The 13,228-nt window shown below is 37.5% G+C and overlaps 3 protein-coding genes across 3 annotated transcripts; 2 read left to right on the top strand and 1 right to left on the bottom strand.

The window, feature by feature from the left end:
- Positions 1–1,891: 1,891 nt before the first annotated feature.
- Positions 1,892–5,368, top strand: ais (aramis). The gene is made up of 12 exons (XM_065477207.1): positions 1,892–2,124; positions 2,181–2,367; positions 2,435–2,601; positions 2,670–3,031; positions 3,259–3,362; positions 3,418–3,490; positions 3,542–3,836; positions 3,893–4,015; positions 4,071–4,221; positions 4,889–4,964; positions 5,036–5,200; positions 5,253–5,368. Exons 1-12 carry the CDS (start codon positions 2,038–2,040, stop codon positions 5,326–5,328), a joined length of 1,866 nt encoding a protein of 621 aa, XP_065333279.1. The 5' UTR covers positions 1,892–2,037; the 3' UTR covers positions 5,329–5,368.
- LOC135935134 (armadillo repeat-containing protein 7) lies at positions 5,353–6,616 on the bottom strand. Its single transcript, XM_065477221.1, is given in 5 exon segments — positions 5,353–5,808; positions 5,810–5,967; positions 6,020–6,157; positions 6,226–6,393; positions 6,452–6,616. Coding segments are annotated over 5 exon segments (1,008 nt in total). The 5' UTR covers positions 6,561–6,616; the 3' UTR covers positions 5,353–5,373.
- Positions 6,617–6,715: 99 nt separating this feature from the next.
- LOC135935130 (tRNA-uridine aminocarboxypropyltransferase 1) lies at positions 6,716–7,851 on the top strand. Its single transcript, XM_065477216.1, has 4 exons — positions 6,716–6,991; positions 7,081–7,224; positions 7,282–7,468; positions 7,530–7,851. Exons 1-4 carry the CDS (start codon positions 6,809–6,811, stop codon positions 7,835–7,837), a joined length of 822 nt encoding a protein of 273 aa, XP_065333288.1. The 5' UTR covers positions 6,716–6,808; the 3' UTR covers positions 7,838–7,851.
- Positions 7,852–13,228: the final 5,377 nt, after the last annotated feature.

Here is a 13,228-nt window from a genome sequence, read left to right on the forward strand (position 1 = left end):
ACAATTTTAATGTGATCATGTTTTGCTGATAAAAGTTTTATCATTGTTCCAAGAAAACTAGCAGTTGAATTGAATAATATTCAATAAGCCTGTGACGAGAATATTTAAATAAATTTTGAACTTAGATAAATAAACTATTTACATATTTATTTTTACTAAAAGCAATTAAACGACAACATATTTATAGCAAAAATAATTTTGCAAAAAAATTTTATAAGAAATTATTTAACTTACTGAAAAACATTCTGACTTTGATATTATATTTCTAGAAATAAATATATTTGATTTAATATATTTTATATTATAACAATAATTGTCTCGTTCTAAATCAGTTCCGTGTATTTTTCGGTTAAAATTAAGCGGCTCCTGAGTGAGCTAAATAACATCTTTCTGTAATCATTTCGAGACTATAGCTTCATCAACATCATTACCATTAAATTACGCGCAGAAAATTCCAAGAAGAGATAGAATTATTAAATAAAAAGCATAATAAAGGGAGCAATTTTGATAGACGAGGCAGGCGTGGCTTTGGAAGGAAAGAGTTATTTTCAGAAGACCGTGGGCAGTCCGAGGCGACTCTTGTGGAACCAATGGGACCAGCGCGAGTGCCAGCACAAGCGGTACCAGCCTCGTTGTGTGTTTTCCTCGGCGCTGCAGCTATTAATCTAATCGTCCCTCGCCTATTTTTATTGCGCCGAAGACACTTTCCTGTCAACGCGTTCAAAGCTTTTTCCACGAGTTCCAAATACCATGGTGTATTTTTAGCTCATTTCAAACCCTCATCATTTGTTATTTTAACTACCATGATTGCTACGGTCTAAACTAACTGCTTACTTAAGAGGAAAATGTCACATGGCAGCGCGTTTGTAGAGCAATTATTTTCTAATGTCGAAATTAAATTTCACTTTTTAGCATTTTATTAATTTTTAGCAACAACTGTTAATGGAAAAATGCTAACTGCAGTAGCATTCATTATTTCCTGAATTTATTTGTTATTTTTTCTAATTTTATAAAACTATGCCGCTTAAACTTGACTTTCTCATTGCATTGAAGAGTAATAAAAAAATAACAAATAATAATAAATAAACTCGACAAGATAGTACGAGGCAATGCTAGTTCTAAATAATCATGCTTGTTTTTTAAGGTGATTCTCACAGTTTACTTTGTTTAGTACTGAAGAAGAGAGATAACATTTTAAAAATGAATAGGTTATAAAAGTCAAACAAATTAAAAAACATTTTACACTCATTATCATCATAAAAATCAGGACAAAAGTTTAACCACTACTCAAAGTGCAGTTTACATTCATGTAATTTTGTTTGTAGCACATCATTTTGTTAATTTTAAATAAAAGAAACTACTAAATATATTTGGAGAAGATCGAGGATCTGGACCAATTTCTTCTATGATTTTATGCTTTCCTGAAAGCTGAACTTGGCGTGTTTTTTAAGTCAAAAATTATTTGACTCCATAAAATATAAATAATAATGAGAATAACTTACAAATTATTGTCATTATCCTCATGTGCGAGATATTATTTCTTGTTTCGTACTCTCGTACTGTGGAATTATTTTTTATTATTGGAAAGTGGTCCGAAAAAGATATTATCTAGAGTTCTAGACCATTAGAGATGAAAATTGATATAGTATTATTTGTGGCCTGGTGGTGGTAAAAATTAAAGAAATCATGAAAAAAGCGAAAATATCTCAGAAGTGAATATAAATTTTTAGGCATGGTGTTACGTCCGTCTCCATCCGGCATCTATCGGCCTTTTCTGACACCACGTGAGCATTCTAGTTTTGTTTGAGGGACGGGAGCGGGAGAAGGAATAACAACAGCCGAACAGCTGGTGAGTGGGGTGGTCATGTGTGCGTGCTTGTTGTTGCCAGCTGCACGTGTGATTACAGTAACTCGCTTCACCTGCAAACACTTTCAGATCTTCACTTGAATTGATTGTGGTTTCTGCATTTCTTTAGTGAACTCCTCAAAGTATTAACCTGTCATTACGGTGATCGTGTGGATCTTAGTCCCAAAATCATGGACAGAGTTGACATTTTCCGGAAGTTGTCTACAGGGACGCGGTTTGACATAAAGAAATTCAACAAACATGCTCTTAAATTTCAGGTTGATCTCTTTTAATTATCCTCGTGCACAATAATTTCCTAAATTAAATGATTTAGATGACCAGCAAGGTTCATGAATCTGAACCTCCTGTCGTCCAAAAGCCACAGGTTATATTTAAGGAAGAGGATGAGTCTGGGGATGATTTTGATTTGGAAAGCAACCATTCTTTTGAAGACAGTGAGGAGGACGTCGGGGACGAAGAATTAGATCACAGTGATGGTGATGAAGATTCAGAAAATTCTGGTCGGCTATACTAAACTGATATATTATGTATTGTATTTATTATTAACTTGACCATTCAAAATTGTAGAAGACGAAAAAGTCCCATTGAATGAAAATGATTCTGAGAGTGAGGAAGAAGAGCTCACTTTGATGGGATCAATCAAAGCTGGCAAGGATGGGAAGCCAATCAAAAAGGCCAAAATCAAAAAAATCATTCCAACAGAGGATAAATCAAAATTGCAGCATCAAGAAGAGGTAGAGCATCTATAATCCCCATAATTTTGAACAGTAATCAAATGCCTGATTTTATCCTGAATCCATAGGTGAACAGAAAGAGAAATTTGCTTAAAATGAGTGTGTGGACTAAAGAGAAGAGCAAAGAAGAGTCCAATTCCGTGCCTGAGCCAGTGGAAACGTTCAACCAGCTATCTGAGCGCTACGGCCTGACGGAGGATCTGCAAAACAACATTCTGAAAGCTGGCTACTCAGTACCAACGCCTGTCCAGATGCAGGCCATCCCAGCCATGATGGAGAACAGACAGGTGATGGCTTGCGCTCCAACTGGCTCGGGAAAGACAGCTGCTTTTCTAATTCCACTCATCCATCACCTGAAAGCTCCATCTGGAGTTGGCGTCAGAGCAATTGTCGTTGCTCCAACTAGAGAATTGGCTCAGCAGATCCACAGGTAGTTAATAATAGTCCTTACCTCTAGAAACGGCGCTCTTTTATTACTTACAATTAGAAGTGGGATATTTGGAGGCATGGTTTGGAAAATCAGCATTTTACAAAAAAAAAATGGTGTTGTTTTAGTGGATTTTGCTCATAATTCTTCTATTGAAATCATTAACTTCTAATATCGAGTGAAATTTAAATTCATGTCTATTTTGTTCATTAAAATAATGACTATTTTAGGGAGTGTTTAAAACTGGCAGATGGAAGGCGGTTACGGATACACTTGCTCAACAAAGTCAAAGAATTGGTCAAAAAATCTGGACCTGAAGGGAAAGTCAAAGCTGGTTAGTTTTTTTTAATTCGCCTATGAATCATTTCACATCCTTCTCTTTCCTTCAGATATTTTGATTTCAACTCCAAACAGACTAATTTACCTCTTGGAGCAGGAACCTCCAGTATTTTCAATGAAAAGGTAAATTCTAAAGATATTAAAATTACGTGAAATTTACCTAAAAACGTCCAGTGTTGAGTGGTTAGTTGTCGATGAGAGCGACAAGCTTTTTGAAGAAGGAAAGCAAGGCTTCCGAGAGCAGTTGGCCAAACTGTACACTTCATGCGAGAGCACCAAAGTGCGTCGAGCAATGTTCTCAGCCACCCACACAAATCCAGTCGCCAAGTGGTGTCGAAAGAACCTGGAAGGCTTAGTGTGCATCAATGTCGGCGTGAGGAATTCTGCTGTTGACCTGGTCGACCAAGAGTTGAAGTTTGTTGGTACTGAAGAGGGAAAACTCGTGGCTTTCAGGACAATGGTGCAAGAGGTGCAGAAATCAACTCAAGTGCTTATTTCCAAGTTATTATTAAATAATTTTTGCAGGGATTGAGCCCTCCTGTTCTGATCTTCACGCAGACGAAAGACCGAGCTCAGCAGCTGTTTCAAGAGCTCATTTATGATGGAATCAATGTGGATGTGATCCACGCAGGAAGAACGCAGCAACAAGTAATGAAAATTTGATATTGTCCTTTTTAGTCATTAAAATTGTTAATCTGATTAGAGAGACAACACTGTGCGCTCATTCAGGGAAGGCAAGATTTGGGTTTTAATTTGTACCGAGCTCTTGGCCAGAGGAATCGACTTCAAAGGCGTCAATATGGTCATCAACTATGATTTTCCTCCGTCAGCTATCAGCTATATCCACAGAATAGGTGAGTTCTTGCAGAAATTGCACTTAAAATTTAAAATTATCTGTGACTCCTAAACTGGCTTGGATGGAAATTGTTGATTGTGAGCCAAGGCAGCTAAAAACCAGAAATATTATAAAAGCTGACAAAATTTCCTACTTTAAACATGCATGTTTTTAAAAAGTTTGCAGCTTATTTTAATATCAAATTAAAATATGAATTTAAAATTAAGCAAACTTCAAATTATTCTAATAAAATAAGATTTTATTTCAACAATTTCAACAGTGAAAATGGAGCTTGAGTATCTGAGAAACAGAAAACTTAAACTATCTCAAGCCATAAAAGACTGATTTGAATTAACTTGCCAGAAAATAAATTGGAATTGAGAAATAATCACCAGAAATTGAAATATGATCCATCGATCGATCTGTCTCATCAAATGGAGTACGCCCATATATTATATAGAATAAAAAAGCTGGCCTTGATTTTTTATTTTGAAACAATCCCCTCTTAACTATGACGATCAAATAATTAAATGAGTTTGACCCCTACCATTGAAGTGCGAAAATGACATTCCTAATTCTTAAAATCTAATGAAAATTGTGTCCATTTTTAATCCCAAAAATATTTTAAATAACTCTTATTTTACCTGAAAGAATTAAAGACCACTGATTAATCTATATGTATGCAGGGCGAACTGGAAGAGCCGGTCGGAGGGGCAAAGCTGTCACATTTTTCACCACTGCAGACTCTGGGCACGTGAGAACGTAAGAGAGCATTATTTCAATAGTTAGTATCGCCTCCTTTGTTCTACTGGAACCTTTTTAATTTCTTTCAGCATTGCAACTCTATTGGTGAATGCTGGTTGTAAGGTCCCAGACTACATCATGAAGTTGAATCGTGCTTCCAAAACAGAGAGAAAAGAAAGGGCAATGAAAGCACCTAAGAGGAAACAAATTTCAACTGAGCCAACCTTTGAAAAAGAGAAGAGATTGAAAATCAGGTATGTCAATTACTTGGTGTCTATAACAAATTCTTAAATATTTATTAAACAGGGGAATTATTAAGAGGAAAAAGAATGAACAGTCCAAGAGTGGCAATCAAATGAACAAGACCAGCAAGAAAAATTGAAATTGCTTTCAAAATAAAAATAAATTTGTATTATTAATAACTAATTTATTTCTTTTTTGCGCGTTTTTTCTGATCTTCAATTTTGATTAAATTCGCATCTCCAGACAAAACAAGTCTCGATTCAGCTAAGGTACTGTCCTTGTTTGGCTTTGCCATTACTGTGTACCTGCACTTGATCAAATCCATCTTCATGCCAGTTAGGATCACACTGACTTCGATAAACTCCCCAACGTGACAAGGATTGGGGTATTTAATGTTCTGGCTGGCCACCATGCTACCTGGCCCAGGCACTTTGGTGCCCATTATGCAGGACACAAGTGAGTTAAGGAAAGCTCCATGCACTACCGCATTTGGTCCTTGGTGCACTGGATTTGAATCGCCAGACAAGAGGGTGAAATTCTCCACGTCCTCCATGGTGATTGTTCTTGTAAATGAGGCCTTGTCACCGATTTGATGAGCAGAACACAGTCTTTGGCTAATAAGAATCAGGCGGCGCGGCGACAACAGTCTCAGCAGCGGAGCAACTTGCGGCATTTTGTCTTACTTCAGATAAAAAGAGATGTGCCAAATTGGAAATTCTCTTATTTGGGCATCCAACTAGGTCGGAGAGTCTGTTTATAAGAGGCTTCGCCTGCAAATCTGAGGAGTGGCTCCAGTTAAGTGTATTCGATTTTCCCTCGAAATTTTTTACCTTTTAGTGAGCTAGGTGTTTTCAGGTAAATTAGTGTTGTTATTGTGCTGCAAACGATTTCCTGGTTTTTCGACTGCAGCAGATCTTGCAGCCTATGAATGCCGTTGTTTTGCAAGATATATTCTTGATTCTGTGGGTCTTCACAATAATAAAAATCAGACAGTTGCAGGCGCTTCACAACGGATTAAGTATGTAAATATACGCACCGACGCAAAGGTTGCAAAGACCTCCGACAGCAAATTCTGCAAGGCTTTCGTCTTCGTCTGGCAGAGTATCAATGAACAAATCAATCACACGATGAAGACGCAGGAATTCGAAATTTATTGGGTCGTACGCAAAATTAGCCAAATTTGCCAGGATCTGCCTCTTTGCCTCTGTAAACAATTTATTGTAATCTAATATTTTGGTTACTAAAATACTGATTTTAATCACCTTGGGAGCGGGTTTCGTGAAATTCTCTGACCAGTTGAGCCAAGTAATCGCATCTGCCGACACCAAATTCACCAGTTTTTGTTGCCAAGCTCTCCTTAGAGCTAAACATCACTAAAAATAGCCATGAAACAAGATTATGCTGCAGCGAAAATGTTAAAGGCTAGGTACAAAACAAACCATTCGCGGCTGCCGGCCGGCTGACAGCTGACAGCCAATCAGGTGTCTCTCCTGGCGGTACTCTGTGTAACTATAACGATTTGACTCACATTATGTTTGTGTATGGTATGGAATTTGTTTTGATATTTATTGTGGTCCACGATTTCGCTTCTACAGAGGATTTTAAATAATTGAATTTAAATGGAAGTATCGACTGAGGTAGATGCCAATCCATTTGGCAAATACAATATTTCTGACTGGCATTTTTTGGAATCCATGGATGGCCGTAGCTCCTGCCCAAAATGTGGAAAATCAAGAAAATACTTTTGCTACACTTGCTATGTGCCCATCAAAGAGCTGGAAGGCAAACTCCCTGTCTTAAATGTAATAGGCTGATTTTAAAACTATAATATTGTGAACTTGAAATTTTAAACACTTTAATTACATGAAAATATAAATTTAAATTGTTTCAGTTACCCATCAAAGTGGACATTATCAAGCATGCGAAGGAAATCGACGGGAAGAGTACGTCCGCCCATGCAGCTCTCTTGGCTCCCAATGATGTCTCAATTTACACATTTCCCTGCATTCCTGATTATGATGATAAAAGTGAAAACGTGAGCGAGTCATCGATCAGGAGGGAATGGAAAGATGCTAACGATTTTTTTTCTCAGATTGTTCTAGTGTTCCCTGGGAAGAATGCAATCTCAATCGAGGAATTTGTTTCTCAGCAATCAGCTGCAAAGGTTGGTGCCAGCAAAAAGAGGCCTTACTCATCAGACAAACCAATAGACAGAGCAATCTTTATTGACAGCACTTGGAACCAGTGCAAAGGAATCTTCAAAGACTCTAGGCTGAGAGGTAAATTAAATTATTGTATTATTTTTTAAAACATAACTTTGACGGAAATCTCCTATTTTAGATCTTCCCTGTGTTGTTTTGAAGCAGAGAATCACTCAATTCTGGAGACACCAGGAAGGCAGTCCTCGTTGGTACCTTGCCACCGTGGAAGCTGTCCATCAGCTGCTTGTTGAACTTGACCAGGCCATCAAGAGTCACTCTGCAGACCCTGAATCAAAAAAGACAAAGACGGAAGGAGAAGCTAAGCAAAAAGATGACATATCCCACGAGTTTGATGATTTGCTCTTCTTTTTTAAATTTATGTATGAAAAAATCCACACCCTTTATGACCACAACCAACTCAAGTCTTACAAGAGACCCTTGAAATAAATTTTATTACAATTAGAAAATTGTTTGTCTTTAAAAGTTAATTGTTTGGTGCAGTTCCTGGGGGGAAAGAATGTTGCATTTCTCCTTACTGTTTGTTTTGCAACATTTTAAATTTGCAATTAGGAAAGTGAAATGAAAAGGCGCAAACATGCAGAGTTGAAATTCATGTTTGAAAAGAGAATGGCTGGGTAATTCCCTGGCACGCTCAAAGGGCTGCCACAGAGCAGCAGCAGCAGTCTTCCACGAAGCGCCCAAGGCGACTGCTCAACCAGTAAATAATCGCGCATAATTTATTTTCCACCTCTGTGTGCGGCGGTGAGCCTCAAAGAAATATCGGCACCATGTAAAACGCCTGCAGCTTTTGTTAGGTATGCAATCAGCCGGGATTACTAGTTTAGCGGGTTGCATACCTCGCCTACGAGCAGGCGCTTCGCCTGCTTCTCTCTCCCTGCCCCACTCTCAACCAACAAAAGCCAAATTTAATCATCACAGCGCGTGGGGGCGGCTCGATCATACTTTCGACCCATTTTTACAAAGCATAATATCATCGGGGACGAAGTTTTTTGGTATCAAGGAAGAAGAGAATGGCATTACGAAGCCTAATACTCTCAAAAGCGGGATGAAAAATGCTTTTCTCTGCAGGGTTATGTGTCTTTTCAACCATTTTTTTACATTTTCAAAAGCGTAGGAGCTATTAAAATATCCATTGTTACAATTCAAAAGTTATTTATTCAAAGACTAAATTTAGAATAAAAATGGTTGAAAAGATGGCTCTGCTCTGCAAGGAAACAAAACCTCAGAACTTTATTAAGGATTAAAATCAACTCAAACATTTCCGTATTATACAGCCAGCTATTTCGGCCCATCAGGCCGCTGTATCGTATTCTTTTTTCACCATAAAATTTCTTAGCGTACCCATTATTTCTGCCATTTTTTGCAGATGTCGTTTGCTTTTAATTATTTCTCATCAGTAATATTTCTCCCAAATTAAATCAGTTTCTAATAGACAAAATTAAATAAGCTCTCGCACACAAAACAAGCATCAAACGAGCACTTTGTAAGGAAAATAAAACAAAAAAATAACTTTAACTATATAGAAACACGTTCATAAACACATCATTCACGGCAATTTATGCAATCTCTGGAGGTAGGTGGCACAGACAAATTGCCAAATTAGTCATTCGGCCGTAAAATTGTCTTTGGTCCAGAGTGATTCAAGGTTTTCCTGCTGAATTATTCAAAACGTCTCTGACGAGCAGTTTTGTGCTCCATCGAGCTGCTGCTGCACGGCTCGTTTTCCTTTATTCTGCGGCTCTCCGCTTTCAGCTAATTTGATTTGCGCCTCAAATTTTCTCTCGGCGCGGCTTCTCGCGCGCGGCTGAGTGAAAAATGCGCGTGCATCAAGTGTCGCAAGCACTGTAAGCTCGTCAAGTCAATTCCTGGGCGCTTGCGCCTTCTCCGCAATCGCAGCTCCATTCATAGTGCGTATGGATGTAATCCTCGTGTGCACTGCCATGTCAGACTATTTGTCAAAAAGTGACAGCAATTATTTGTCCTCGTGCACGAGAGTCACACTTGACAAATAATGCTGTAAGAAATCTTCGTTCTTATTATCTAGAATTGAAGACGACTTCTTCTGAAGCGACATTTAGCTACAGAGCCAAATTGAATTAGCATAGAACTGAGCTTTAAAGACAAATGATGTTTATGTAGGCTCTCTCTGGATATCTTGAACAATTGTGTTTAAATTTAATCAAAGCTAACTAAATAATTGAATTTCCAAATTCAAAATCGAGTTTCGATGTTATTAAGTCTGGAAAAAATTATGCAATCTGCGGAAAAACTGAAAATTTCCCTTAAGAGGTATGATTATTTTGAATTAAAAAATGAATTTTAAATTAATTAATTTAATTAAATAATTTTTCTCTTATTCAAATAAAATAATATTATATCCATGTTGCATACATTTTTAAAGTTCCATGTAAGACTTATATTAAAAATATTTTAGAGGGTTAGGTGAAAAAGTCACTGGTATTTCACCCTTCGCATTAAATGTGAGGGCTGCGAAATTTAGATGATTGGCTATTTTTTCTGAGCTCACAATCAAATGGCCACGAATTATATGCAATATTATGCCAATAGCTTATAAAATCGTCTAAAACTGCCAAAACTGTTGAAATCAGCCTAGAGGACATATTTTTTCTTCGTTCTCCTTAAAAATGACAAATATCTTGATATCTTTACAAGAACGTAAGATTTTTTAGTATAAAAGCTCAATTTTGACAGTAAAAACTGTTTGATGTCTCGAAAACTGTCTAAATCAGGCAAAAAGTATCTAATTTGCACGAAAGAAAACAACCTTTGCTCTTTTAAATATTTTGCCTCGTGACCGGCCAAGCAAATTGGCGTTTTAATCAATAAAAACTGACTACATTTTCTGGACCCGCGTAAATTTCTGAGGAGGTGGAGGTAATGATTTTCGCTACGGTCGAGAGGAACACTTTATACCACAATATGAGACTCTACAATTTGAGCTGTTGAAGCTGAAACCTTTTGCGGTTAGAACCTTCGCGTTGTGAGGCTGATAATTAAATTTCTGGCTCACGTGGACATTCCTCCATTGCTACACACCTCGAAATATGAAGCCTCAAATTTTCTCGCAACATATAACATCAATCAAATACTGATTACACGTGGCGAAGGTGGAAAGTTCACCGCGCTCGTCTATCAGCGGTCATTTGCATGAAAATGCTTTCCTCGCCTTTGTTTAACTTTTTTCCACGACAGCTAACACATTCCTTAACTCATCTCGTTTTCAGCGCCAAGAAATATGGCTCAGTGTTCATTATTCACGGGGCAATTTTCCACTCCCCTGTGTCAGGCAGTGTCGAGAGGCCTTGGAGTCCTCCAACTGGCCGGACTTTAGCGCGCTCCTTTCTAGCTTTCGAGCAAACATCATGTTCTTTTCTTACGAAAGCTCTCGTTAAATCCCTCTCGCAGAGTGCATTTTTTTGTTGCACGTGCGTCTTCTATTTCCGGACTCATTAATCAAGTTGGCAAACAAATGCGAAGATCATTTCAGGCCCCGCGAATAAATAATAACAGCAGCCATCCGTCCTGGGGAAAAGCAGAAAATAGTTGGAGCGGCAGAAGGAAAGAAGCCGGCATCGCGATAATGATAACAAATGACACGGAGGCAGCCCTAATTGTGTTTGTTTCCGCCTCCGCCCGTGCTCTTCGAGCCGATAAAAAGCGCGGCAGGTAGACGGGAAGTAATTGCTGGGGCCCATTTTATCGGCAAAAAGGCGACAAGTAATTATTGCGTGCGCTTATTCAAGCGTCGCTGCCTTTCGCAACAGGTGAGAACCCATGAATATGCAGTTTGCAAATACGACGACGCAGAACTTAATTTCAAACCTGACTTCACCCAATTTCTTCGGTAGAGTGGACCTGAAAATTTTGGTTGATTTACTTTTCCTAGGATGAGAATCGGGACAAGAAAATTAGGACTTAAATCAACCGAAAATGAGATTTTCCTCTCTGGAAAAAAATCAAGCAGCATTTTTTACAACTGCTAGTAGGTGTTTGAAAATTAGTTTAATTTAATAAATATCAGGAATTTTTTACTTGCCTTTGATCCTATATTTCTATAGTTAAAAAAAGTATGTCTTTACCTCTGAAACTGCTTTACCTGGTTAAAAATGACATTATCATCTAAAATATTAAAATTTTAAAACAAATAAATGAAACTTAAATAAAAAGAGATTTTTTAATTAATTCATTAATTTCCAAGTCAAACCAATGTTCATGTCGCCTCTTTATAGCATTGCTTCAATTCGTAAAGAATGAGTCTGAGACTTTTGATGAAGGGAATCTAATTAAGTCGCGTGAGATATTGACCCACGGCAGTTCACCTGACTGGCTTCCTCGTGAAATTCACCAAGTTTCCCCAAAGCAAGTCTTGAATCTGATCCACGAGAAAAGTCAGACGAGGCAGCACCCAAATTTAATTTTCCGGCTCATATTTAATTTCCTTGTGCAAAGTTTTGCAATCGAGAACATTAAGAAAGTCGGCACGTTGCGAGTTTCTGGATTATTTGCAAAATTACAATTTTAACGACCTTTTGAGAGTTCATTGAGGCGATGCAGTGGAGTGTGCCAACGTCTGTCTGAAGTGAATTATCAAAGTTAATTAGTTCATAAAGGTTCATGGCAAACAAGCAACGACTGTACTATACCGCTTAAAAAGCATTGAAGCACGCAGATATGTGTAAAATTCATATATTTTGAATGTTTTTAATATTTTTTGTTTTATTTTTACAACAATATTTGCACGATTCGTTGAGAAAAGGATAAAAATTTGCTATAAAATCAGAAAATTTATTTTTTCAACCCTCCCCAACCAAAGAAAACTTTAAATTTGATGTTATACAGAATATATCCAACATTATTCAGAGTTACAAAATTGTTCGAATGTAAATGTTTTTTGATCTTCTTTTATTTACAGCTATATACTTGTAATTTCCTCTTTTTACAGCATATAAATTACAAAAAGAGAAGCTCGATCGTGATTTATTTCTGTAAATCACTAGTTTTGCATAACTTCTATTTATCAGAAATGACATGTTAAGTTTCATTGATATATATGACATTATTTAATCATGCTTGAAAGTGCTAACGCTTGTGTTGCACATCTCTAACTTTATTGGCAAATATTATTACTCAAGCGTTGAATTGAATTTATCAAACTGCAGCAATAAAAGCAGAGTTAGATTATTTCAACACCGTTAGGCAAAGAACTGAATCTAGATCAGAGCCGGGAACGGGAAACATCGCCGCAGGGATGCTCCAATTAAAAATATATATACGTTTCATCTAGTTTATCGCCTTTATTGTATGGTGAGTGTGCATGTGCATTTGAATCAATTCCCACGAGCCAATTAGGGTAAATGTCGCCCAGCGCGCTGCACCACCAATTTGCATACTTGACATTGTAATTACGAACGCTGAACAAATTAGCGGCTGACATTGACCTCGATATTCCGGCTCATAAATTTATTCATGCAGACCAGAGTGAGTATATATGGACATGTTGGCTGCATTGGAACAAAGTTAACACGAATTGACGGTTTAACTCGAGCGAGCGAATCAATGTCTCCGCGTCAGTTCAGCGTATTGCACTTGCAGTCACATGCTTTCACTGTTGCACCAACATCAAAGGCTGTTTGAATAAATAATGCAATAAACTTATCCTGCGGCTGGGCTATTTGTTTCTCTTCAATGCCAGTTTTTATGTAATGAATGTGTCCGCGTGACTTTGATTAGCTAATATCTGTTTGAATCTCTGCCAAATTTTCAAATTGTTTTAATTTTGTGAAGTTCACCTTTACT

Source organism: Cloeon dipterum, chromosome 2 (assembly GCF_949628265.1).
Source record: "Cloeon dipterum chromosome 2, ieCloDipt1.1, whole genome shotgun sequence".
In the NCBI taxonomy this organism is placed as follows: domain Eukaryota; kingdom Metazoa; phylum Arthropoda; class Insecta; order Ephemeroptera; family Baetidae; genus Cloeon; species Cloeon dipterum.